Raw genomic sequence first — 25,709 nt, forward strand, 5'->3', positions numbered from 1 at the left:
TTCTACAAATTCATGAAAACCATTCTCCTCACTCAAAATTGGCGTGTAATATGTGGGATATTCTGAGATTTGTGTGCAATGTACAACTTTTTATAGGTTCAAACAAAATGTGGGATTACAGTGTGGCAGAACTGGTCCCTTATGTCATTGGTGAAGAGGACAAACGGCTGTCCATCATGCACAATGACTGCCACTTTTTATTAAACAGGAGTATGGCAAGACTACTGCTGCATGCTCTATTGACGGGGCTGAGGAACTCTTTTGGAGTCAGGGCCATATGCCTACAGGCAGGGTGAAATTGATGTATGGGCATGGTAATAATAGGCCTACCTGTCTTTCGACTGGTACTGGATATCAGCCTTCATGCGTGATTGCACTTTTTTGTTGTTTGTAAAATGATTGCCGATTTGTATTTTTATATTATGTAGGCTATTAGCCTATTATTCTCACACTTGCTCTCCTTTATGGTAACCATATTGCAATACCTTCACGGATACCTAGGCCTACTCAATTATAGCCTAGTGAGCTTTCTCAATACTGTGCCATAATACCTGTTTTTGTGTTTGAAAGGGCAAAAAACTGTAACTGACAACCTGTTCTACGGTTTTCGCATTCACTGCAGTACCTATTTTTTACCAGTAGAGCTTGCCATTTTCAAACTTTCAGATTTTTGTTCATGTCAACATTTCATTGACAATATTGGTCCATCTGGTTGGGCTTCCCGGACATCACCGTTCAATATAATCCACATATATATTATTGGTCAGTGCTATCATCTGCAGTAGTATTCTCTTTTAGGTCTAATATCTGTGCATTTAGGCTATTCTCTGCATGTTCATTCCCTCTACAAATGCTGGTTAGGCTGTGCATTATGACATTTTCTGTCAATGGAAATGGTTTGAAAGGATTTTTTCAATGAATTTGATAGAATCAATGAAACGTAATGTGAGAGTGTATGAATGATATAGAGTGTTACAGAGAGGTAAACATCAGGCAATTAGTTTTGCCTGATTGCCTGCCTATGGTATTGATAATGTAGGTAATTATCCCAAATAACAGCTGAACCAAACCATATTTGACAAACTTAATCTCTAATTATAAAATCATTTAGGGTGCCAAAATATTCAATGAACCATGCACTGTCATAAGGTGCAGAACAAGCGCATGACTCCTGTCAACTACAAACAGGAGTGCTCCTTACGCAAGCGCGTTCACCATCCCTCACCAAGTTAACTCAGTTCCATCCTATGGTTCCATCCCATCGGTTTCACTGGATCCGAGGAATGAAACTTCCGGTGGTGTCATGGCGGCATGGCAGAATATGCTTGAAGTGAAAAAATAACCAACCCCCACTGCCGTCCTTCGCTAGCTGGTATTGGATTTTTACGTTGAATATTATCAAGAACAGACACATTTTACTTGGGATCAGCACGATCGATTCGCCCTGCCATGGCGGCACACAAGCCCGTGGAATGGGTCCAGGCCATTATAAATAAATTTGATGAGCAGGTAAGATAGGGTTCTGCGCTTGGAAAGAGGTTGCACTGCTATCAATGCATTTGTCAATCGTTTGTTTTGTAGGGGGAGGAAGGTGTTTCCTATGCCACAAACTTGCACGAGCATCTTAAGCAATGTTTACCTGATTTTTCAAAGATGGGCGACGGTGAAGAGTAACGTTAGATAAAACGCTAGCTAGCTATCATACCTAGTTCTGTGTAAGTATGGCTAAAACACGTACACGGCCAGCATTGTTACCCAGTTGTTCTATTTGTTGCAACAGTCGGACTTAAATGACCCAAGACACAATGTGCAGACTGCTTGAATAATAACATCAATATCTAGCGAGGTAGTTTGCAGCTAATCATATTTGAAAGATCGCTGAAGCAAGCTGACAAAATATAAACAAAGAAAATATGGACCGCCTGGGTATGCACTAGCATGCTAGCTCTCTGTTGACATGAAGAAATTGTGGAAATCATACTGCTAGCCATAGCTAGCTTTTAGCTCCTGTCCTGATGTTTGCTAAGCCACCTTTAAAAACTAAGCACTCCGATTTATGAAACGGTTAGCAGCTACTCCAGCCAGTTGAGACACATCCTTCGACAACAAAACAAACTTAAAATCTGCACTTGAAGTTAAGAATGCAATAGATAGATCTCTAATATGATTGTTATTAGATGCTGCAATCATTGGTCCGCTGATAGTTTCTGTTACTGCATACGTAAGGATGGGAAATGAGTAAGTCTGGAAAAATCGTCTTTCTGACAGATTGTATTGGAATGTAACCTGTTATAGTTGTGATCTTTCAATGGCAAATGTTCAGCATGCACTCTTGCCTCTGATTCATTCATAAAGCCAGCCATGGGTGCTGGCTAAGGTGGGTGTAGACTACGGTTTTGCAGTTTGCATCTGCATGGACACATAAAGTTACACTCAGGCAAGGCCATGGCCTGCGAGGTGTATGGTAGAGAAATAGTCTGATTGTCTGAATGTTTGGCATGCTCGTGCACAGCCACAATAATGATTATGAAAACTTTTTGGGTCTCTGAATTATCATAGTGTTGCAAACTTTAACGTTAGGTGCTGTAGGTAAACACATGCTTTGAGTACAGTTCACGGGAATCTGGAAACTGTCTGATGACATGGCTTGTCATCGCGCCTTCATAAGGATGTAGCCTATATTGGGAAGATGCGTTTGTATCTAAGGTCGAGGCAGTTGTGCATATAACACATTTCCCCGTTTTGGTGGGCTTGAAAAGACCCCTGTGTTCTTGACATTCTGGTGGTACAGGCACGTGTGCTGTCATTGTAGTAACTCTTGTAACCTCTGAAAAGGTTTTGGCAACAGCCCTTTGATAAAATTGAAATGTTGAATATTTCAGACTATGGGTTAAGTCCAACCAGTTTTCAGGCCCATGTGCCTAGGTCCAATGATCCTGTGCAGGTTCCATTCAAGCTAACACATCAGCATTTACATGAATGTAGTGCTGAAGTGAACACTGCATCAACTTGTATCAAAGAAAGAACAGGTACGTAGATCTGGGGTTGTTTAGATTGTAGTCAACAACTCAGCCTTGTGGTTAACTGGAGTTGTTGTACTGCCACATGTCTTATAGCCTGGCATGGCCAAACACTTTCTTCTAGTGTCTGAAAGAGTTTAAAAATAAGAATAAACATTTACCTGGGAAGTCATTTTTCTAACCTATGGCTACTGGTGGGCTGGTGCTGACAAATAAAGAAGAGACTTGTTTTTCTTGACCGCGAATGCATTTGCTTTGTACCAGAAATGCACTGCTTAAGCAATTCCCCCTCTCTCTCACTAATCTTAATCACAGATTCAGTGGTTCTCCTGGGTGAGCTACCTTCTCTTACACAGCCCCCAGGCATGAACTCCAAGGTAATGTCCAGAGAACAAGGTCTGGAGAATGTCTTGAGCTGCCCTTTCACACGCATAGCTCAGGGCAGGGAATTGAAAGAGCCAGTCGCCTGGCCAGCTAGAAAGGGTTATGTGATGGAGTTAGCAATGAGACAAGACATAACCCAAAAAGTCTTCTGTGGGAAAAAAAACCTTTCCCTATATACCATAGTCAAGTGTTCCCATGAACTGATAAACAGTGAAGTTTAAAACAATAAGCAATAGTCTCTGTGCTTGTAATGGGCTATGCTTGTAATTTGCCTGATTATTTCTGCCTCTGCCCTTAAGTACAGATTAGAACCTCCCTGACATCACTGTCTCACCAGTTGGTGTTCTCCATTATCGCAGCAGTATTCTTGAGTTCTGTGATTTTGTTGCTTTGGTTCTGCCCTCACTAGATGTGATGAATCAATGTGTCTTTCCATATGTCTTGCCCCTGTATACATTTAAGTTCACCCAGGTAATGTGTGGACAGTGTAGGAAGATGTGGGAAGTTTGATGTCCACACATACCTGGTTAATATCTGGACAATGTCTGGGGTTCAGTTCAAGTGTGAAGGGAGTAACAGACGCTCCTCGGCATGCTACTCACTCTCCTCATCTGACTGTTGCTCTGTTTAACTCCTTGTAACTCAATCCATCAGTTTCCATCTTGTGTGGAAAAAACAGCCTTTCTTTTAGACCTTGTTTTTGTCGTCCAATGACTCTTTACATTACATGACATTGTACAGTGAACTAACCACAGGGACAGTCCCCCTGAGTGACTCAGGGTTAAGTGCATTGCTCAGGGACACAGTAGTGGTACTTCCTGAGATTGAACTTACAACCTACTGGTGTTCCACTACAACACTACCTCACCTATGATATATTATGTGTTGTTAAGTTGTTATCGCCTTCGCCTAGCAATGAGGAGCATTTGAAAACAATGTAGCTTCTTTCTATTCAACCAATGCAGAATCTTAGCGCTCAGTCATCTGCTAGTGCCAGTATAGCAGCAGCTGGATCAGTCACCACTTGCTTAGGTAAATGACTTGCTACGTAACTCATTAGTCCTATCTTTAAACCATTTAACCTGTTATACATTTTCTTCTTTTGGACATAACTTGTTCTAGTCATAGTCCCAGTGCCAGTTGAAGTGGGGAACTGTAGCCTGAGCCAGACGACACAACGGACACTACACTGCTTGTGTCCTGGCTGCAGAATACTTGAGTGTTGTTTTTCTTTGTCAAGCAACATGTTCATTACAGGTTGGGCATTACAAGGCCTCTGGTTTCAGTGGCCATAAAGTTTGAATTTTTCACAGCTTAGCTGCTGAGAAAGACTCATTGTAGTTTGATGAAGGAATAATACAAATTAAGTCACCTTCTTAATGCTAAGCCAGTCTGAAACTGCTTAAGCCTGACAACTAGCTAATTCCGCTAACCCTTGTGTAATGTGTATATACTATTTCCAGAATCCCTACTTGGCTACCCTTTTTTCATTGTATAGTATAGCTGTAATTCTTGATAGAATATTACTTATTTGAATAGTTTTTTGGTACTGTAGTTTGATGTTTGTGTTTATGTTGTTAAAATATGAGCATACTTTTAGGGAGTCTGCAGCATTGTACTTGATACACTTGCTGTTTTGGCGTGTGTGTGTGTGAGAACCTAGCCCTCTCAGTATTGGTGTATGGAGAGGAGCACCTTGAGAGAAAATGACCTTTGAGCAGTGCATCATCATGGAAACTCAATCCACCTAGCCTGCAGCTCTGTCCTTCCTCTGTCTGGAGGGATGACCTCTCTTCAGGGTATATCTGGTGCTTTGCCATGCTGCTTATGATAAACTGCATACATACAGGGATCAGGGATCACTTTTCACCATAATCAGTCAATTTTTCTGGAAAGCTGATTCCTGTGAGTTGGGGTTAAATCATGCAAAAAGCTCCACAGAGTTCTGTGTTTGAAGGATCTGATGAGGCATAATTGTGTTGTTAACAGTGATCATACCCGATTGGCCATGTGGATAAAAGCAATTTGTGATCCTATGTGTGTATATTATAAGTGTGTGTGTATAAGGGTTTATTGCCATGACTTTAGTGATAATTGTCTGTCATGTACAGTCCTTGGGAATCTGATATGGAATGAAGATGGAACAACAACATGTCATTTTAATTGATTTTGATGGCTTGCATTCACTTCTACAGAGCTGCACACAACACATTCATAAAAATTCACACACACAGACACACACAGACAGACACACACAGACAGACACACACACACAGACACACACACACACACACACACACACACACACACACACACACACACACACACACACACACACACACACACACACTATGAACTCATGTAATATCTAGTGGTTGTGTGCACTGTATCAGGCAGCCCTGCCAAAGTGCACATCAGGGAAGAGATTGGTGTGTGACCTTTGAGGAATTTTTAACTGTGCCTGTGAAACAAAGTGCTCACTGTCTCCTCAGCCATCCTGCATTGAAATTGATGTCAACTGCTCTGTGTGTGTGTGTGTGTGTGTGTGTTTGTGTTTGTCTGTGTGTGTGCGCGTGTGCTGCTATACACGGTGACGTGTGTGTGTGTGTGTGTGTGTGTGTGTGTGTGTGTTGAGTGTGTGGTTGAGGATGCTCTGGGCTCAGATGCCTGACTCTCCAGTCTTGAGACTTTCATTTCCAGGCACGCGCTTTTCCCCCAGGCCTGGGAGGCAAGAAGGAAGGAGGAGAGGAGAGGCGAGGGGAGAGGAGGGGAGGGGAGGCATGGGGTGGTTAAACAGTGACGTAGAGTAGAGTAGAGGTAGGGATGAAGTCACTGCTCCTGGGAGGGAGGGGGAAGTGAGTTGCCAGTGGCTCAGGAGTAGGAGAGAGAGAGCCAGACACATGCCAAGGGTTAATGGGGAGGCAGAGACTGTGTCAGGCAGAGGGGCAAAGAGAAGGGCGGCCAAGTTCTCAGGCACTGTGCCTGCATTCAGGTGTGGCCAGGCCATTTAAGATTTGAGAGAAAAAAAATAATTATATATGTTGACTTTGAAAGTTTCTGATGACTTCATGCTCTAAGCCCTGTGGATGAGTGAAGCTGAGGCCAGGGAAGACCAAAGAGTCTGGATGTGCAGTGGGGGGGCCCTAAGAGATCCTCCTTCAGGCCTGTGGCTCAGTAGTACTGCCCTGGCCCCAGGGCTCACTCTCACCCAGACCCAGGCTGGAGTTTTGGCTCTGCCAACGGGCTGTCAGCACACGCACACCTCCAGACCCAGCACGAAGAGTGAAGCCTCGTGATGGGGAATGTAGGAAGGAGGAGAAATGGTGTGAAGCGTGAAAGGTGTGGATGGAAGCTGAGAAATGGAGGGAACAGAATGGAGGGGAAGATGGAGGAAATTGAATGAGCGTGTTGGACAGACTGACATAAATTAAATAAAAATAATGAAATGTGTGGAGAAGGGGAAGGAGAGAGTTCTGTGCCACATGAGGGCCGGGTCTGTAAGTGTGAGTGGGCTCCTTCTTGAGAATCACTCAGGCTGACACCGTAGCGTCCTCTTCCCTAGTTTCATGCCTCTAGACTGTGGCCAAACAGTCTTAAATCTACCATCTGTTTTTTGGCAGTGTGAATACTTTAAAAGGTCACTCAAGTGCTACTACAGAACTGACAAACTTTGTTATGTGGTGGTGCTTTGGCTTTCCTGCACACTAACGTTACTGCCCTGCACTGCACTGCGCATCGCATCACTGCTCCACTTTGGCCTCTTCCACGTTGCTTAATTGAGTTCACTTTTGAATTCTGCGACTACTAACGACCACAAATTTAGAAACGAGTGCCATCAAAAAATGTACAGTTTGTGAACTTCTCTGTGGAATATTTGCCAAGGGTTTACTTGGTGTGTGTGTGGGGGGTGGGAGATTTGCACCTTTTGGTTGTATGATGTTGCAGGTTTGTGGATCTATTCCTTTCACTATCCACAGGCACTGAGGTCTACTGAAGGTCCTTCCTCCTTTAACTGATTTCACAATTTAGAAACCTCTGGCTACTTAAAGCCGCTTGGCTATCATCTTCATTGGCCAGGTGGGGCAAATGCAATTGCAACTCATACTGGACTTGCTAGTGCTCAGGACTCACTGAGGTACTCAAGTCTCATTGCAGGATGGGGCGCAGACATGAACACGGGCCAAATAGTAGGAGCCGCAGTTGAATAAGGCTTAAAACTGGGCTTTAATGAGCCATTTCTGAAATGTATTCTAATGTGCACTGTTCCCAGTGTACTGTGTGCAAGTAATCCAGTAAATGTTTTATTTACTTTTTGCATTTTGTGATTGGTAATCTGGGGTGCTTTTCCCAAAACCATAGTTGCTAACCTGTTAGCAACTTAGTTGGTTGACAATGGGAAATTGCATTGCAACAACAAAGTGGTTTTGGGAAACGCACCCCTGGGAAGTAGGTAATCTAATCTAGTCTAATTTTGTATTTTGTCCCATTTTACAGCTTCCGATCAAAACAGGACAACAGAGCACCCATTCCAAAGTCAACACAGAGCACAACAAGGAATGCCTTATCAACATCTCCAAGTACAAGTTCACCCTTGTCATCAGTGGCCTAACTAACATATTAAAAAATGTGAACAATATGGTAAGTGTGGATTCAGTTGTAATGAAGTTGTTATAGCTGGTTTGTGTTTTGGTGTAATAGGTGTTTATTGGCTTTATGTTTCTGCTATATTCTTAATCATAACAAATAATCTCTTGGTTATCTGCTATAAAGTTTCCCCAATTTTCATTTATTAAAGGTGCTCTAAGTGATGTCACACAGTTTCTAAGCTAAAACATTTTTTGTCACATACATTGTCACCTTTGGTTGTTAGTTGACATTAACACAAATGATGAAGATTACTCATGACTGATGTAGCTAGTATCCCACTCTAGGCTGACCAGTGAAGCCTCCTGAATTTGGCTAATATTTCAGGGGTGCTGAGAAGAGATGGCATGTTAAGTATAAGTATATATATACTTTTTTGATCCCGTGAGGGAAATTTGGTCTCTGCATTTAACCCAATCGGTGAATTAGTGAAACACAAACAGCACACAGTGAACACACAGTGAGGTGAAGCACACACTAATCCCGGCGCAGTGAGCTGCCTGCTACAACGGCGGCGCTCGGGGAGCAGTGAGGGGTTAGGTGCCTTGCTCAAGGGCACTTCAGCCGCTGCCCACTGGTCGGGGCTCGAACTGGCAACCCTCCGGTTACAAGTCCAGAGTGCTAACCAGTGGGCCACGGCTGCCCCCAAATGTTGTAAAAGGACAAAGTGTAGGACGTTCTCAAGCAATGGTCTGCACAGCGGGAACCAAACCATTAAACCTTGCATGAGCTCAACTGCATGAGTGCAGTGAGGGTCCTCTCGTAACACATGAGTTTGTTCTCTGGGGGATTTGTCTGTGTAATGCTCCTTCGGGCCATATCAAACTCCCCTAACACTGATGTAACGCTTTCCTCCTCTCTGCAGCGGATCTTTGGAGAAACGGCGGAGAAGAACCTTTACCTCTCCCAGCTCATCATCCTGGACACGCTGGAGAAGTGCCTGGCAGGGGTGAGTGGAACCATCTCGGTGTGTCTCCCACTGCAGCTCCCACTGCTCCATGTGGGAACCCTGAGTACAGCCTCATCCATCTCTCTGTGTGTGGACTCTCTGCACTCCCTCCCTCCTCCCCCTTTGCACTGACAGCAGTTAAAAAGTCACTGCACGTTTTTGGAGGGACATTATACAAATCAGATCAAATCAGCAATATATTAAGTCAAGGAAAACGTTGTTGTGTTGTGATGGACAAGGCTGGGAATGAGGTTATCCTTGTCAGGAAAGCTCTTCTCCTCCCTGTGCCACTTATATATAAGAGAGAGAGAGAGAGAGAGAGAGAGAGTGTTCCGTTGGCCTCCCAGTGGAGAGGTTTCTTGTTCTGTGTAGGCAGTGCTCATTCACAGAACTCTGGTAATGCACTTAAAGCTCCTCGCTCCTCTCCCCAAAGGCCAGGCCTCCAGCCCTGCTGTCCCCACCCCCTCCAGCAAGAAGTCTTCGGCTCCCGGCTGCCCACTTGCTGAAGATTACATTTGCAGGTGTTTCCTCGACTTGACTTAGCATTTTCACAGTCTCCACTGGGATTGGCTGGAGTTTCCTGTATAGATTATTCACTAATGTAAGATGTCAGATGGGAGCCAGCTGCAGCTCCCACCTCCAAGCCCAGTCCCCATCCCTTAACCCCCCCACCTCCAAGCCCAGTCCCCATCCCTTAACCCCCCCCCCCCCACCTCCACGCCCAGTCCCCATCCCTTACGCCCCCCCCCCCCCCCCCCCCCCCCCCACCTCCAAGCCCAGTCCCCATCCCTTAACCCCCCCGGATGCCTCACCCTCCAAACCCTTCCCCTACTCTGAATTCGTTTTAATTTGCCTCTTTTGGGGAACCCAGTGCATATATTTTTTTCTCTGAACAGATTCACTGCCCGAGTTGTTTAAACCTCGGTATCAGATCATGATGCGTCAGTCTAATTTACAGAGAGTACTACTGTGGTATACCTTTTCAGCTAAGTTGGCTTTTCTAATGGATTTCAATTTGTGGAGGCGATATTGTTATTGTTATATAAATATATAAATAAAAGGGACTTGACTTGACTATAAGAGCATGTTGAGTTTTGTTCTGTAAATGTAATGTAAAGCATGAGGAATGCACATAAGCAGTTTTGAAATCTAATGAGGATTTTCTGGAGAGGAGGATATTCTGAACATTCTTGTGAAATTGAATGATTCTGCCAGAGTTGATGACAAAAAAAAGTATTTCGCAGAGCCTCTTCCTTAGGTCCTCTGAGTTCATGGAATTGGGACCGGACCCTTGTCCAAGCTGAGTAGCCCTAGTGTGTACAATGCAGGTTTCTTCTTAAAGTCGTAATCATAAAGGGAGGTAATGCTAGGGTTAAACTGCCATTTGACTGGAGTGTTGTCCGGTAGTTTCCAGACTGGGTTGCTGGGTTTGATTGCCTTGTCCCTGGTGGGGTATCCTTCTGTTGTGGAACTTGAGAGGGCCACTTAACCTTGAATAGCTGCAGTGTGCATGTAACCGTAGAGAGCGCTCACATATTAAATTCATCTCATGGCAGGTCATATACGCATTAGATCCTATTGTTTTTTTGTTCTATCAATAGTAAAATTCTGGCCAACATAATTTGCAGCCAAAAAGCACCAGTGGGGTTTGTTGAAAGTGAATCTTGGCTTTTTTAATGAATTTCCTAGTGTTATAGGCTGGTCAGTTTAAAACAGGATAACGGATATATTATTATTCTGTAAGTAACCTATTTGAACAGTAAAAATGTGCACATTATAGCTAAATATGTGAAATGTTGATCTAGGTAGCAGGGTTGTGCAAAATTCCAGAATTTAATTGAAACTGGCTCTTAAATTCCAATTCAATTCTTGAATTTCACTTGCATTTCAATTGAGGTAGCAAACAGGAAGCAGAATTACAATTCGAATTTTGCACAACCCTGCTAGGTAGTGATTACTGAAATAAACAGTTAACTCTCTTGCTACAGGAATTTAATTCTAGGAGCTTCTTGAGGGAACACCAAAAGGGGGCTACTGATTTGCTTTACACTGTGGGGAATGACTCACTCTTGACTCTTTTTGTGGTTTGTTGTCCTACAGTGTGATGGGAAGCAGGCTGTCAAATATGACGATTTCACTTGTTTCTCACGACCTCCTGCCCCCGGAGCATCACAGTAGTGACTCACCTGGATACGCAGCTGTCATTCACATCTTTAAGTGTTTCCATTGAGATACTTCTCAGTTGTTCATGCATTATACAGTACATTAGGACTCGTACTTTTTGTCCATAAATCAACAGTAAGATTGGCCGAGGGACTCGTCCACTATACCCCCTCTCCCCCTCTCACCCATGCAAATGATCATGAGGGACTCGTCCACTATACCCCCTCTCCCCCTCTCACCCATGCAAATGATCATGAGGGACTCGTCCACTATACCCTCTCTCCCCCTCTCACCCATGCAAATGATCATGTTTCAGTTTGTCGTCTCTGAAGCCGTCGGTACCAGGGGCTCTGGGTGATACCGTCATCTCGCTCATGACTCCTTTGACCTTTACTATACTACTACTATTATATTCTGGTTCCTACTGTACACAATATCACAATGTGGAGCTCTGTGGCGCTCTTATCCTTCCATCTGAGATCACCTGCTCAAATAACAGCTGGCTCTAGAGCGGCTCCCTCCGTGTCCTTGGATGTGGCTGAGGAAATGCAATGGATCCATGGGAGATGAGAGTCAGATGGCCTTGAAGGTTTGCTGCTGTTTTGGCAGTGATCGCCTTCTCGGACAAAAGGATGTCCCTTTTCTCTCTCCCTTTTTGCCTTTCTCTTCATAGTCCTCCAGATTGAGACTGTCCACATTATTGCGTTTAGAATGAAAACAGTCTTCATCCATACCAGCATTTTCAACTACGTTTCAAAAATGAACTGCATCCACATCACCACCATTAAGGTGATGGTCACAGAGAGCTGGAATGTCTCCAAGATATTTGTTTGCTCATCTATTCCTGTGAGGGCAGGATGCTGATTCCAAGCTATCCTAAGGATGAAGTTACCTTGTCAAAGTGAGTTTAGATTTATGCAAGATATGTGTATGACCCTGGAACCAATGGGTTCTACTGGTGGGTTGAACTGAAGCATATCTCAGTCTTATATCTAGAGCCACCAGAGGACTCCCTGTTATCTCAACAAACTCATTAGAGTGAGTGTATGGGAACTCCGTAAATCAAGGGTCACGGTAGCCCTGACTATGTCATGAGTTTGCTTAAACATCTCTTTGATGTCTCTCCCCTCTGTAGCAACCAAAGGACTGCCTGCGTCTGGATGAGGCCATGCTGGTGAAACAGCTGCTGCCAGAAATCTGCCACTTCATTCACACGTACCGCGAGGGCCACCTCTATGCCGCCGACCTGCGGGCCTCCGCCTCCGGAGTCCTCTTCTCCCTCAGCTGCAACAACTTCAACGCCGTCTTCAGCCGCATCTCAACCAGGTAGAGAGACTGGGATCCAGCTCGGCCCTCGGCCTCCCTCACATTCGGGACATTCCTGAAGTTAGCACTCTACCATACCCACCCAGCGCCCCTCTCCTGCCCCAGACAGCTCATGGGTCTGTTGTGGTTTCCTGCCACTGCTATAGTGCCATACACAGGAGGATATGAAAGTCTGCTTCATAACTCTGCCAGAGCAGCTTTTGTGTCGCATAGAACACTAGCATTTCATAAGAAGTAGCATGAGCTAGATGTAAGAATTCCAATCTTTTATCTGGCGACAAGCTCTGACCACCCTGCAGCTGCTTCTGGAGGGTTTGTGTGTGCGCTCATGTGGAGCTTAGGAGTTTAGAGCTTTGGAGCTGAGCCCCACTGCTTAACTAGTAAATGCTGCCAGTTTGTAGAGAGGAAAGTTAAGGATGATCTGAGGTGAAAGGGGTGAGGTGATGATCCGAGGTGAAAGTCATCCACCTTTATTGAAATGGTACTTATTTACTTTTTTCTAAATTCAGAATCCGTAACTGCAATTCTCTGCTTCTTACCCTAGAATGCAGGAACTCACTGTATGCTCAGAAGACACTGTGGATGTCCATGACATCGAACTCATTCAGTACATAAATGTGGACTGTGCCAAGCTAAAAAGACTGCTACAAGGTGAGCATGGGACGTGTGTTAAATGGATGTCATATTTGAACTGATGCAGACTAGAGATGCACCGATATGGAATTTTAGGGCCGATAACGATAACCGATATTTATTGGTTTGTTGTGGCCGATACTGATATGATAACCAATAATATTACTCTTGAAAAAAAGTGATTTGGGGAAAGCATTTAATAAGCATAATTTTATTGCAGTAATTTTACCTACCACCAAATGATGGACAGAACTCATAATAGTCCTCGGCAGTCAACAACATAACAGTAGCCTAGCCCTACAGTATGTGTGGCTCCTTTAAGTGAACCTGACGTCAGTGTATTGCGAGTGAGTGGCTAGAGAGTTTGAATCGTTTTCATTTAGGACTAAACGCTCATAAACGGCTCAGCTTGGAATAAGCTACAGTATAGCGACCAAATCAGTGTTTGTGAGGGAAACTTAGGTTTAGTTTCAACTGCGAGTAACTGAATAAAGCTGCAACTCCTCAGACTGTATCTTATGTCCGTCTACTCTGTTGTGCACAACCTGCTGCAGCAGAAATGAAAGGAGTTAGCCCCGAAGGTTTTAATAACTTATTATGATGACCTGTCTGGAACTGAAGCACGAATGGTTAGCATATTTCTAGGTAATAATACAAAACCCAAGCTAAAGTAATGCAAATATAACACTAAAACACAACTTAGAACTAGGCCTACTTATGTACTCGTCCCACTAACGAGTTTGTTTATTTGTTTCCCCGACCAGCGCGGTAAAGTGCAAACACACCAGCACAAGACGACTCTAGATAGGGCTGAGCTCCGCTCTGTTAAGGTTAAATGGCGGATCATTCACGAGAGGATTTTGAGATGCACAGATTCTGTCACAGAAATTGTCGGCCAGAATTCTGTTATCGGACCGATAATAATATTTTCATTTTTTCACTTATCGGCTAATAATATATCGGCCGCCGATATATCGTGCATCCCTAATGCAGACAAATCCCATTTCCGCTTGCAGTATTTTGAATCTGTTTTATGTGTCATTTTTGCGTCATGTTATCAATTATATTACCTACTATGGCAAAATATACACACACATATAAGATCAATCAAATACGGTAAAACTTCCAATAAAAAACACCCAGTGCAATTACTATGGAGATTCCTGTTTTATTTGTATAAATAAGTATTTTGTGTGGTACCTATATGACTTAATAGTAATATTTTGGTGTTTACGTTTTTTACAGAGACTGTATTCAAATTCAAGACTTTGAAGAAACCTGCCCAGCTTTCTGTTATCAACAGTTTAGAGAAGGTGAGTTAAAGGCAGCCCACTTTCAGGGCTCGAGTGGACACGATTGGGCTCTTTTGCTCTTCTCTGCCACCCAGTGGTGCAGTACTTCACCCACATCTTTGAAGAGGCTTCATTTGTGGTGAAATAATTTTAGATTTTACTTTCAATTCATTATTCAGCATTATTGTGCTTTTTTTCAGATTTTTGGCTTTGGTTGACGCAAAATGTCTGTGCACAAATGTTTTAATGTTGCTGCAGAATAATTAGTAAATAATTGAAAATAAAAAGAATTATCCTGTTATAAAGTAGTGTATGTTAAAAAATAGTTAAAAAATAGCACTCAAGCTCACAATATATTTTACTAATGAAAGTAATTTTGTCTTTTATCTGTAGGCCTTTTGGAACTGGGTGGATTATTACCCAGATGAGTTTACCATGCTGTACCAGCGCCCACAGACAGACATGGCAGGTCAGTGTGCACATGTGTTTTTACTTCTCATTGTGGACAGTCGGGAACAGGGAGTTTGTCATACTCTGTTATCATACTCTCTGTAGCATAGATAAAACTTTGCACATGAGAATAAGGACCTTTGTGTGCACATGTGTCTCAGACTGTGCAGAGAAGCTTTTTGACCTGGTGGACAGTTTTGCGGAGAGTGCCAAGCGTAAGGCCGCTGTGTGGCCACTACAGATCATACTGCTCATCCTCTGTCCAGAGATCATACAGAGCATCACCAAAGAGGCCATTGATGACAGCAAGGCCAACAAGGTAAGAATTAGACCGTCTGTAGGCTTACTGCTCATGGGATTACATATTATGAATAAATAATGATATGATTGATTAAACTACAGACTCCTAGGCTTCATATATTTGTTTGTAGCAGTGGTAACTTCAGGAACCCAGCAACTTTTTCTACATTTTCTTGGTCATTACAGAAGTTGTTCCTGGATAACTTGCGTAAGGCCTTGACTGGCCATGGTACCAGTAAACAGCTGACCGAGAGTGCAGCCATTGCCTGTGTGAAGCTCTGCAAGGCTTCCACCTACATCAACTGGGAGGACAATTCTGTCATCTTCCTCCTGGTGCAGTCTATAGTCATGGACCTCAAGGTTTGTGGACATGCCATACATCCTCCAAAAGTATCAGAATGTAATGGAAGTGGATACACACTAGTAATGGGTTTGGTCAGTTCTGTACATGATGTGCACAGAGGCTGGAATGGTCCTCAGTACGGATGGAATGAGTTTGAATGGAATAGTGCATAACTGTTGGTCTACTTGAACATTGAGAATATGTTGGGTAGCTAGTGTTGGGACAATACATGCTAGATTCCACACATTTTAACTGATCACATTTCATGTCGGGTGAGGTATCTCATGCAGGACACACACACACACACACACACACACACACACACACACACACACATTGAAAGACAAATATGAGACCAACATGGAGGGACTGGAGCCAGCATCTCTGGGTGTTGTTCTAATAGTTTCTCTCTTTCCCTCCCAGGCCTTACTCTTTAACCCAGCCAAGCCCTTCTCGCGGGGGACAGGCAGTCAGAGCGCAGATGTGGACCTCATGATTGACTGCTTTGTCTCCTGCTTCCGCATCAACCCCCACAACAACCAGCACTTCAAGGTCTGGCCCTGTCTGCAGATAGAGCAGATTTAATGCGCTTCTGTTTTTCCTGGTAAAATGGCTGTGTGAACCTTGTGCAAACACAAACAGCACTGTCTGTTCTACACTACTCTGCTTGGTTGGTGGTTCAATATTGATCATGTTAACCTTCACATTTAGTCATTTGGTAACACTGCAGAGGTAGTGTTCAGTTTTCAAATCTCAGGAGTTCAGAACATAAGTTGTGAAAAATAAAGTAAAAATAGTTGTTGTTGTTGTTGTTAGTTCATTCATACTTTGGTGCAGAATTGTCATAGGATGACCTCAACTCTGACCCCTCACTCCTCAGGTCTGCCTCGCCTCCTCCTCTCCTCAGACCTTCCACTTTGTCCTGGTCAACTCTCTGCACAGAATCATCACCAATGTGAGTACAAAGCTCCCCACATAACAAACAGAATCCACCTAAATTGCACTAATCATAGCATCACTATCGTTCCATTGGATCTGTTGATGAATGAGTAACTGTCAGTTTCAGTACAGATGTTACACTCCTCTGATTTTAATGTAATTTTTAATAGGTTGCTCAGGCTTCATAGCAGATAATGTATCTAGGCCAACAGCATTTCATACACTTCAGCTTTATAGACCTACTGATTGTTTTTAAGATTAAGGGCAAATTCATGACATCCATCAGGCTACCCAGAGAATTTCTGATTGGTTATGATTGGTTTCAAGCGCTGCTTGTGTATTTCCAGAGTGCGTAAATCTGGTTGTGTTTTCCTCTCCCTTTGCTCTAGTCTCATTTGGACTGGTGGCCTAAGATAGACGCCGTGTACTTCTACTCGGGGGAGCTGCGCGCCATGTTTGCAGAGACGCTGGCCCGAGTGATGCAGGGGGCCAGTGCACACGCTCCCTTACGCATGACCACGGTGATGCGCACACACACACACACACACACACACACACACACACACACACACACACACACACACACACACACACAAACACACAAACACACACACACACACACACACACACACACACACACACACACACACACACACACACACACACACACACACACACACACACACACCACCCTGCATTTATACATCTGCTCCCAGAACAGCAGGCACTCTGATTTTAGAAGATGCTGGTTGGTTTTCAATGCAGTGTTGCTGAGTGCTCCTGTTAGTAGGGCAACGGGGTTGAAATAGGTCCTTACCACCCAGTGGCCATAGGTTAAAATCTCAAAAAGCATACATATGGATAAAATCTGTTCTAGCTCTACTGCTGAGATTTTAAGCAAGATTCTGGGATGGCCAGAATTTTAAGGCTACTGAAGAGTACTAAATAACTGCTAGGTGCAGAGGAATAAGGGGTTAAGACTTCATAGATATTTGATGGAGAAAGACCTTTAAAGTTAGTCAAAGCAATGCAATCAGGTCGAAATTTCACATGTACCTAATGTAAAGTCTAGTATTGGGGGATTGTGTGCTGTGAAAATAACAATTCAATAAAATGTGAAGTTGACTGGTGATGTCCTTTGTCTATGCAGAGCCAAACATTCAAAGAGAAGATGACTACAAGCCTTAAGTTCAAAGACAAGTCCACAGACCTGGACTCCCGCTGTCTGCTGCTGGCCCTGGTCAAGCTTATCCATGCTGACCCCAAACTCATGCTCCACGTGAGATAAAAGCACATACACACACTTCAAATCCTGGTCTAGCACACTGTTTTTTATGTGTGTGTGTGTGTGTGTGTGTGTGTGGTTGTGTTTAATGGCTGTGTGCCCACAGAACCCTGGGAAGCATGGCCAGGAGATCCAGAGCAGCACAGCGGAGCTCATCATTGGGCTGGTGCAGCTGGTGCCCTACACCAACTCCGCTGAGATCTCCCCAGAGGCCATGGAGGTCTGTGCCATAGGCTTCTCTCATGTCACATGGGCATTACAAAATAGTCTCAACTACTGTCCTCCTCCTCCTCCACCTCACTTGTTCTTTTGAACTGCATTCTTCTCCTTCACTGTCAGTGTCAACAGTGCTTTATTGACCAGTGTTTTTAATGACTTACTAATTATGGTCTTCTGCTCCCTGTCTCTTTTTCAGGCGTTGTTAGTGTTGCACCAGCCTGAAACCATTGACTTGTGGAACCCTGACGCCCCCATCGAGGCATTCTGGGACATCAGGTGAAGTAGAGCCTCAAGTTTCATCTTTTCACTTGACCACACATTGAGTCACACATAAACTGTTCCACCAGTGGTTATGATATAAGCATTAACATTGCAGGACAGTCTATGAGTAGCAGATATACTAATATTTATTAGTCCATAAATAAAGGATCACATTGAACCATATATTTTTACCGGACTCTGAGAAGCAGACTGATTGTTGTGCCATAGATGTGAATGGTCTGAGTTTTTGGTTTTATTTTTTCATGTTGGTATTGTATGTGCTATCTCTGTGGATTCCAGTTCCCAGATTCTCTGCTACATCTGTAAGAAGCTCATCGGTCACCAGATGATCAACAGCACAGAGATCCTGAAATGGCTACGGGAGATTCTCATCTGCAGGAACAAGTTTCTCCTGAAGAACAAGGTGAGGAACGCAGAATAAAATGAAAAGAGAAGGTGACTGTGAATCTAGCTAATGACCTCAGCTTAAGTGACCTCAACTTTCGGGGCCCTTTGTGTGACCACCACATTCTTCTCTGAAACCATGAACCCTGAAGCTTCTAAATGAATTTAGCCGTAAAAAAAGGGAGCATATAATTGAAATGATGATTGATCTGCATGTTCTCCCCTACAGGAGAGTGCCACAGTAGGCAGCGGTAACTCGTCGTGTAAAGAGGCGCAGACCAAACTGGAGGTGTGCCTCTACACATTCCTCTGGAGCCAGGACATGGAGGCCGTGCTGGTGGCCATGTCCTGTTTCCGCCACCTGTGTGAAGAGGCTGACATCCGCTGCGGTGTGGACGAGGTGCCGGTGCAGACCGTCCTGCCCAACTACAACACCTTTATGGAGTTCGCCTCGGTCAGCAACATGATGGCCACAGGTCTGTGGAAAAGACACAGCTCATTACTGTTTTCTTCCCCCTCATATATGAAGTCCATACTCTTATATTCACTGTTTTATTTTAACATTCATGTTAAGACATTTCTTGAAAATATGTGTATGTGTGTGTATTTTTTGTACGTGTACACAGGCCGTTCTGCCCTGCAGAAAAGAGTAATGGCACTGCTCCGCAGAATAGAACATCCTACCGCTGGCAATACTGAGGTCAGGTCACGTGTAACATGCTCCATGTTTGCATGCTTGCTATTTGTGATGACACATCTCCTTTTCTTATATTCAATGTGAGTTTCACAGTTCATTTCAATGTATCCTTCTCTTTACAGGCCTGGGAAGATACGTATGCAAAATGGGATCAAGCAACCAAGCAGATTCTCAATCATCCAAAAAACAAGGTGGAAGATGGACAGGTTGGGAGATCCAGTCTAAGAATGTTGTCCTGTTCTTATCCAACAGTCTGAATGAGCTATACTGAATAGGCCAAGAGGCAATCATTTGGACAAAGCATGGCTGCTGAAAATAACAATGACACCAGGGGGCACCATTGTCTCTGACAGGAAAAGAGATTCTGACATAGTCATGTACCCCTGCGCTCTTCTCTCTCCAGGAGTGGATCAACATGACTGGATTCCTGTGTGCCTTGGGTGGGGTGTGCCTCCAGCGGCGCAACACGCCTGCCCCGGGCACCTACAGCCCCCCCATGGGCCCGCTGAGCGAGCGCAAGGGCTCCATGGTCTCCATGGGCTCGTGCGAGGTGAGCAGCGAGACGTCGCTGGGCCGCTTCCTGGACCGGCTGCTGTCGCTGATGGTGTGCAACCACGAGCGCGTGGGCCTGCAGATCCGCAACAACATCAAGGACCTGGTGGGGCTGGAGCTGAGCCCGGCGCTCTACCCCATGCTCTTCAACAAGCTCAAGAACAGCATCGGCAGGTTCTTTGAGATGCAGGGGCCGGTGGGTACCAGCAGCATGATGACTGCTCCGTCTGTCCGTTCTCTTGGGAGCATTTTGATTTCAAGACATTGGAAATCTACAAAGATCAATCATTTTGTTGAAATCCAATGTCAGTTGAATTCATTGTGTATATTTATGTTTATCTCAAGAAGTCTCTTACATTTTGTGAGCGTGTCTTTTTGTCTGAGCATTTGTAATGTTGTTGCTCTGTCTAACCTCCTAGGTCCCCATTAATGACACCAACACTCAGTTTGTAGAGCAGACTATCGCCATCTTGAAGAACCTGCTGGATAGCCATACAGAGGGCAGCTCGGAGCACCTGGGCCTAGCCAGCATAGAGACCATGATGCTCAATTTGGTCAGGTGAGAGTGTGGGAGGTGTAAGATGAGATGAGAACTTTTTATCGCTATGCAACAATGTGGTGGTAATTGTTTGGTACAGCAAGGTGATGGCACAGTCCAGTGAAATAGAGGAGGAAAAAAATTATTAGGTTTACATGAATCTTGTTTTATGGCTGGCCAACCGATGTGTTTTGTAAACGAGCAAGAGAGAAGGGTAGTTTGGTCGGTGATGTTCACTCATGACAAAATCCTTTCTCCAGAAAAAAGTAATTGTTGTCTTTCTCCCCACAATAGACCACCTCTCAAAGGTGTCTATATCTTTAAAATAACTGTGAAGTGCTGGTCAGTCTAGATTAAGTTTGAAGTAAGACTAGACTAACAGCTCCTTGTTGTCAGAGGCGGGGATCCAGGATTGCAACCTCTGTTGTGTTTCTTAGGTAAATGCTAGCATGTCCTGTTTTACCCATAACCTTGACCTGTGAGACTCTTAAAAGTTGACAAAGTTGAAAATCTGGAGTGTCTCTCTTCTTCATAGCCCTTCCTTTATGGGCAAGATGACCTGACTTGTGTGCTCCTCAGGTACGTGCGTGTACTGGGGAACGTGGTCCATGCCATCCAGATCAAGACTAAGCTGTGCCAGCTGGTGGAGGTGATGATGGAGCGGAGGGATGACTTGTCCTTCTGCCAGGAGATGAAGTTCAGGTGAGCTGACTCGGTCCACAATCAAACATCTGCACGCGGTACTATGCAGTCTGAGTCACATCTGCCGTTACGTATTTGTCCAAGTATTTCTACTACAGCAGTAATGCTCTCCTGAACCACAGCCACCTTCACTTCACTTCACTTCACTTCACTTCACTTTTGTTTGTTTGTCTCTCACATGGCAGTGTAACATGTGGGTGAGTGATTAGACTGCTGTGCTGTTTATGCCAACAGAAACAAGATGGTGGAGTACCTGACGGACTGGGTGATGGGTACATCAAATCAAGCTGCAGATGACGACATCAAGTGTTTGACACGGTACACTTATAAAAGCAAGAGACCTGAGGCCCTGATCTTTTCAGCAGCAGGACACATTTGGGCATGGCAGACTGGGGAGGATCTGTGAGTGTTGTGTATGTTTGTGTGTTTGGCAGGGACCTGGACCAGGCCAGTATGGAGGCAGTGGTGTCGCTGCTGGCAGGGTTACCGCTGCAGCCAGAGGAGGGAGACGGAGTGGAGCTCATGGAGGCCAAGTCCCAGCTCTTCCTCAAGTAAAACCAAACTGCTAGTGTTTTTGCTCTCTCCTTTTCCCCCTTCTCTTCATTTCCTCTGTCTTCTTTGTCTCATCATCGCTTTCAGATGGGCTGTAGTGAGAGGAAGGCCAGATCCAGATGTGGTACAGAGCTTTATCGGCCAATGTGCCCCTGCAAGCTAGATATTGAACAGCAAATTCTCAGTAATGAGAAAAATATTGTGCCAATGGGGGGTGTGAGCATACAGTATACAGTATCCTCCTCCTTAGCATGATGGGGGAAAGAATACCCTTTCTACATTAATTCATTACTATACAGTTTCAAAACCATGCAACTGACAAGGATACTGTTATACAAGAGAGGCTGTGCTGATTTTGACCTCTTGGTCCCCTTGTGAGTTCATTTGTTCTTTTATCAATGCTAATTAATGCCATGCTTTGTTGTAGCACTTTTATCATCTGTGTTTAGAACTGTTGTATGCGGCCAGATATTTTATTCACAGACCATGCCCTTACAATCTCTCTTTCTCATGGTCTCTCTCTCTCTCTCTCTCTCTCTCTCTCTCTCTCTCTCTCTCTCTCTCTCTCTCTGCAACCCCACTCCATCTTTCTTTCTGGGTCTCTCCTCCATCTGTCCTTTAGATACTTCACTCTCTTCATGAACCTGTTGAATGACTGCAGTGAGGTGGAGGACGAGGGCCAGCAGGTGGCGGGGAGGAAGCGTGGCATGTCTCGCCGCCTGGCATCGCTGCGTCACTGCACTGTCCTCGCAATGTCCAATCTGCTCAATGCAAATGTGGACAGTGGTCTTATGCACTCGATTGGTAAGTTGAAGTTCTATAATGGGCATTAACCCTTAGAACCTGATTGACGCAAAGTGCGTCAAAAAACACACCCTTTCTTCTCTGTTACATTGCTCCGGAATGGTTCATCGCAGCAAGATGAAACCTTTATTGCACGACAGAGCAGAAGTGGGGCTTTCCAACGAGACTACACACTTGTCTGTACGATCAAGTATGAAAATTAAAAAAAATCATGAAATTAAATCAAATTGCATCATATTTACAGTCTATACTTCTCTGCGTTCACCTGCACACACATTACTCTAGTTTGAATTACTCGCGAACCCGTGATCGCATCGATATGGCAAGCATATCAGATGAAAGAGGGGGCACAGGGCTATCCATTGGTACCATGTTTATCGATCCTTCTGGCTTATAAAACCAGACGAAGTGACTGCAAAATAATAACGTCATGTACACAAACCAACACTGCATACTCATTACTCTCGTTTGAATTACTCGCGGACCCGTGATCGCATAGATATGCCGATGCATGTCAGATGAAAGAGGAGACTCAGAGCTATCATTTGATACCAAGTACATCCTTCTGGGTTATAAAACAGACGAAGTGACAGCAAAATAATAACTTCATATAGCTGGACTTACCCCACGTTTTTGTCTGTTCTTGTGGCAAAGCATGTTTATAATCCAATGCTATCATGTGTTTCTCTATGGCAAAGCATGTTCATATTCCGGTTTTGTGATCCTAGCAAATTCCTGCATGGCATCCAATTCAAGGCTCACATTGCATCCCAATTTGTTCAACAAATAAACACCTTTTTTGCCTTTACTTTGTTCATGGCAATGCAGTAAAGAGTTGAGAATTATTATGACTGCATACACACAGGCACGCAGGCTAACATGCAACCTCGGGTCAAGTCAGGTCAGATCAGTTCGTGTCACAGATATGGAGCGCAGAAAGGTCATTTTTCATCACTAAATAAAAAATAGCATTTATTTCCGTAAATCACACAGCAAATATTTCTGTAAATTGCTCAGCCCCAGAGTATCCCTCCAACATGGCAATTATATCGCCCGATTCAGGACAGTCTGCCCTACACACACATGAAATGCATGTAGAGCTGTGAGCTTGCTGTGGTGAGATACATGTCGAAATATAAGAATTTTTATAATACACTTTTTATATTTTAATTCTTTAAAAATCAAAATAAAATCAATGCTAGTATTAATACATGAAATGATGGCAGATCTGAATAGCCTAAACTCTCCTGAAAAAAACAATATATAATATATGTGTGTGGCACTTACAATGACCAGAATAAATCCTTATGAATAAAGGTAGTGAAAATGCCCTAAAAACAGCTTAGGGTTCTAAGGGTTAATAAAACTACCAGAGCCTTTTGATGATTTGACAGAAGTGTTACGGTTTCAAAGCAAAATATTTTATACACTTTAGTTTAGCAAACACATGTTAGCCATGACAAAATAAGTAGTATGTGTTAGTGTTCAATAAGGTCTGTATACATTTATTAGGTCTTTATTCAACAGTTTGTTCTTACTGAATAGGTTATTTATTCTCGATATATCCTTAATAACCAACTACTTGGTATTGATTTTAAGTTCATATTTAAGGATATATGCTCAAAACAGAAACGTAATGGCCTTCTTTTACATTGTCTAAATTTGGTTCTATTCTGTCACTATAGGTCATGTATTCAGACAGTGTATTAGGTGTCTTTATACTCTCTATTTTGATCCATGCTATGTACCAGTAACCTTATATCAAGACCAACTAGTTGCATATTAAGGATTTATCAAGAATAAATTACCGGTACCTATTGATTAAGAATAAGAAATAGTTTGGGGGTCGCTGTGGCGCAACTGGCTCCTGCACTCATACCACATTTGGGTCCAAATGCCCATGGGGACCCGGGTCATTTCCCAACCCCACCTCATCTCTCTCTCCCACACACTTCCTGTCTCTCTCCTCACTGTCTTGTCAAAATAAAGGCAAAAAGTCCAAAAAATATGTACTTAAAAAAAAAAGAAAGAATAACAAATTGTTCAATAAAGACCTTAGATATGTGCAATGATGCTTAATACAGGTCTTGTTGAGCATGTAAACACATATTAGTTATGTATTAATGCTTAACATGTTCCTTAAACTAAAATATTAGCCAAAATATCAGTCATGTGTGACATGAATACTTCCTAGTGTTTATAGTGGAGTATTCAAATCATACAGTGCTCTAAAATTTCCCTCGTATGAATAAAGTACTGAATGGTTTCTATTTTGGAACTCAATGCAAAATGTAGTGGTCAGAGATCCACACAAGTACACACTTTCCATACACAAGTAGAAGTACAGATACTTCTGTAAAAAAATACTACTAAAAGTATAAGTAGTGATTCAACTTCTTTACTCAAGCAAAAGTAACAAAAGTACATGCTGTGAAATGTACTTAAAGTATAAAAGTAAAAAGTATCCTAGCATTTTTTGAGGACTTTTACCAGTTGTTTCTTTTAAAAGAAATGTTCTTTAGCCTACAATGATATTTCAATTTAACTGTTATAATAACTCAATTACTCCTGTAACAACTTTTTTACTGTCCCTATGGCATTTCATAAAAAAATCAAGCAAGCTTGTTGCTTACTAAGGATGAACTTGCAGTCTTGTTTGAGGTAAGCTCGCTGGCAGAATAGGAGGACAAGTAAAAAATGTCAGAATATTTTTCCACACATTTTTAAAGAGGAAAAGCAAACAAAGAATAGGATGTTTTGTCATCTGTGCACGGGTAAATAATAATGGCAAACTAAGATGATAATATGTCTGCACAACATGTGTATCAATATCTATATATTCATTTATCTGTAATGCAACAAATGACTGACTGTCTGTCTGTCTGTCTGTCTGTTCGTTCCTTGCATCTCCCAAACTGTTTGTCCAACTTCACACATGGCAGGTGGACTGACATACATTGAAGCACTTTGAAGCCATTCGTAAATATGGAATGCTGTTGGTATTGTCGTTCATTTATTTAGAGTGTCACATTTCCAGAGCATTAGTTCAGAGCAGAGTAGGCTCTGGCCACTCCAGCGGAAGAGACAGAGTGCTAGAGTGTGATGTCAGTCTGGCTGACTGTCTGGCTGGAGTAATTTGGATAGGTTACGCAGTTGCAAATTTCTCAGCAAAGTACATTAGTCATTCAGTAACATTTCATCACCTTCACAGCTGTTAGTGTTTTGTCCCTATTGATCCATAGAAATCATTA

The 25,709-nt window shown here is 43.4% G+C and overlaps 1 protein-coding gene across 1 annotated transcript in view; it reads left to right on the forward strand.

Annotated features, from left to right (window-relative positions):
- The first annotated feature begins 1,292 nt into the window (after nucleotides 1-1,292).
- Nucleotides 1,293-25,709, forward strand: part of nf1a (neurofibromin 1a) — a 93,195-nt gene continuing 68,778 nt past the window's right edge. Inside the window, exons 1-25 of the mRNA XM_076281914.1 lie at nucleotides 1,293-1,509; nucleotides 7,899-8,042; nucleotides 8,914-8,997; nucleotides 12,296-12,486; nucleotides 13,031-13,137; nucleotides 14,365-14,432; nucleotides 14,805-14,880; nucleotides 15,023-15,180; nucleotides 15,348-15,521; nucleotides 15,928-16,056; nucleotides 16,385-16,459; nucleotides 16,833-16,964; nucleotides 17,594-17,722; nucleotides 17,835-17,948; nucleotides 18,144-18,223; nucleotides 18,509-18,632; nucleotides 18,843-19,089; nucleotides 19,240-19,313; nucleotides 19,433-19,516; nucleotides 19,714-20,058; nucleotides 20,282-20,421; nucleotides 20,980-21,102; nucleotides 21,337-21,420; nucleotides 21,537-21,653; nucleotides 22,277-22,458. Coding sequence (XP_076138029.1) covers nucleotides 1,450-1,509; nucleotides 7,899-8,042; nucleotides 8,914-8,997; nucleotides 12,296-12,486; nucleotides 13,031-13,137; nucleotides 14,365-14,432; nucleotides 14,805-14,880; nucleotides 15,023-15,180; nucleotides 15,348-15,521; nucleotides 15,928-16,056; nucleotides 16,385-16,459; nucleotides 16,833-16,964; nucleotides 17,594-17,722; nucleotides 17,835-17,948; nucleotides 18,144-18,223; nucleotides 18,509-18,632; nucleotides 18,843-19,089; nucleotides 19,240-19,313; nucleotides 19,433-19,516; nucleotides 19,714-20,058; nucleotides 20,282-20,421; nucleotides 20,980-21,102; nucleotides 21,337-21,420; nucleotides 21,537-21,653; nucleotides 22,277-22,458 — 3,241 coding nt within the window. The 5' untranslated portion in view covers nucleotides 1,293-1,449. The remainder of the gene's footprint in view (nucleotides 1,510-7,898; nucleotides 8,043-8,913; nucleotides 8,998-12,295; nucleotides 12,487-13,030; nucleotides 13,138-14,364; nucleotides 14,433-14,804; nucleotides 14,881-15,022; nucleotides 15,181-15,347; nucleotides 15,522-15,927; nucleotides 16,057-16,384; nucleotides 16,460-16,832; nucleotides 16,965-17,593; nucleotides 17,723-17,834; nucleotides 17,949-18,143; nucleotides 18,224-18,508; nucleotides 18,633-18,842; nucleotides 19,090-19,239; nucleotides 19,314-19,432; nucleotides 19,517-19,713; nucleotides 20,059-20,281; nucleotides 20,422-20,979; nucleotides 21,103-21,336; nucleotides 21,421-21,536; nucleotides 21,654-22,276; nucleotides 22,459-25,709) is intronic.

This window comes from Alosa pseudoharengus, unplaced genomic scaffold, assembly GCF_046254945.1.
Source record: "Alosa pseudoharengus isolate Yale_2024_CS ecotype anadromous, Long Island Sound unplaced genomic scaffold, YU_APseudo_1.1 YU_APseudo_1.1_scf_13, whole genome shotgun sequence".
Taxonomy (NCBI): domain Eukaryota; kingdom Metazoa; phylum Chordata; class Actinopteri; order Clupeiformes; family Clupeidae; genus Alosa; species Alosa pseudoharengus.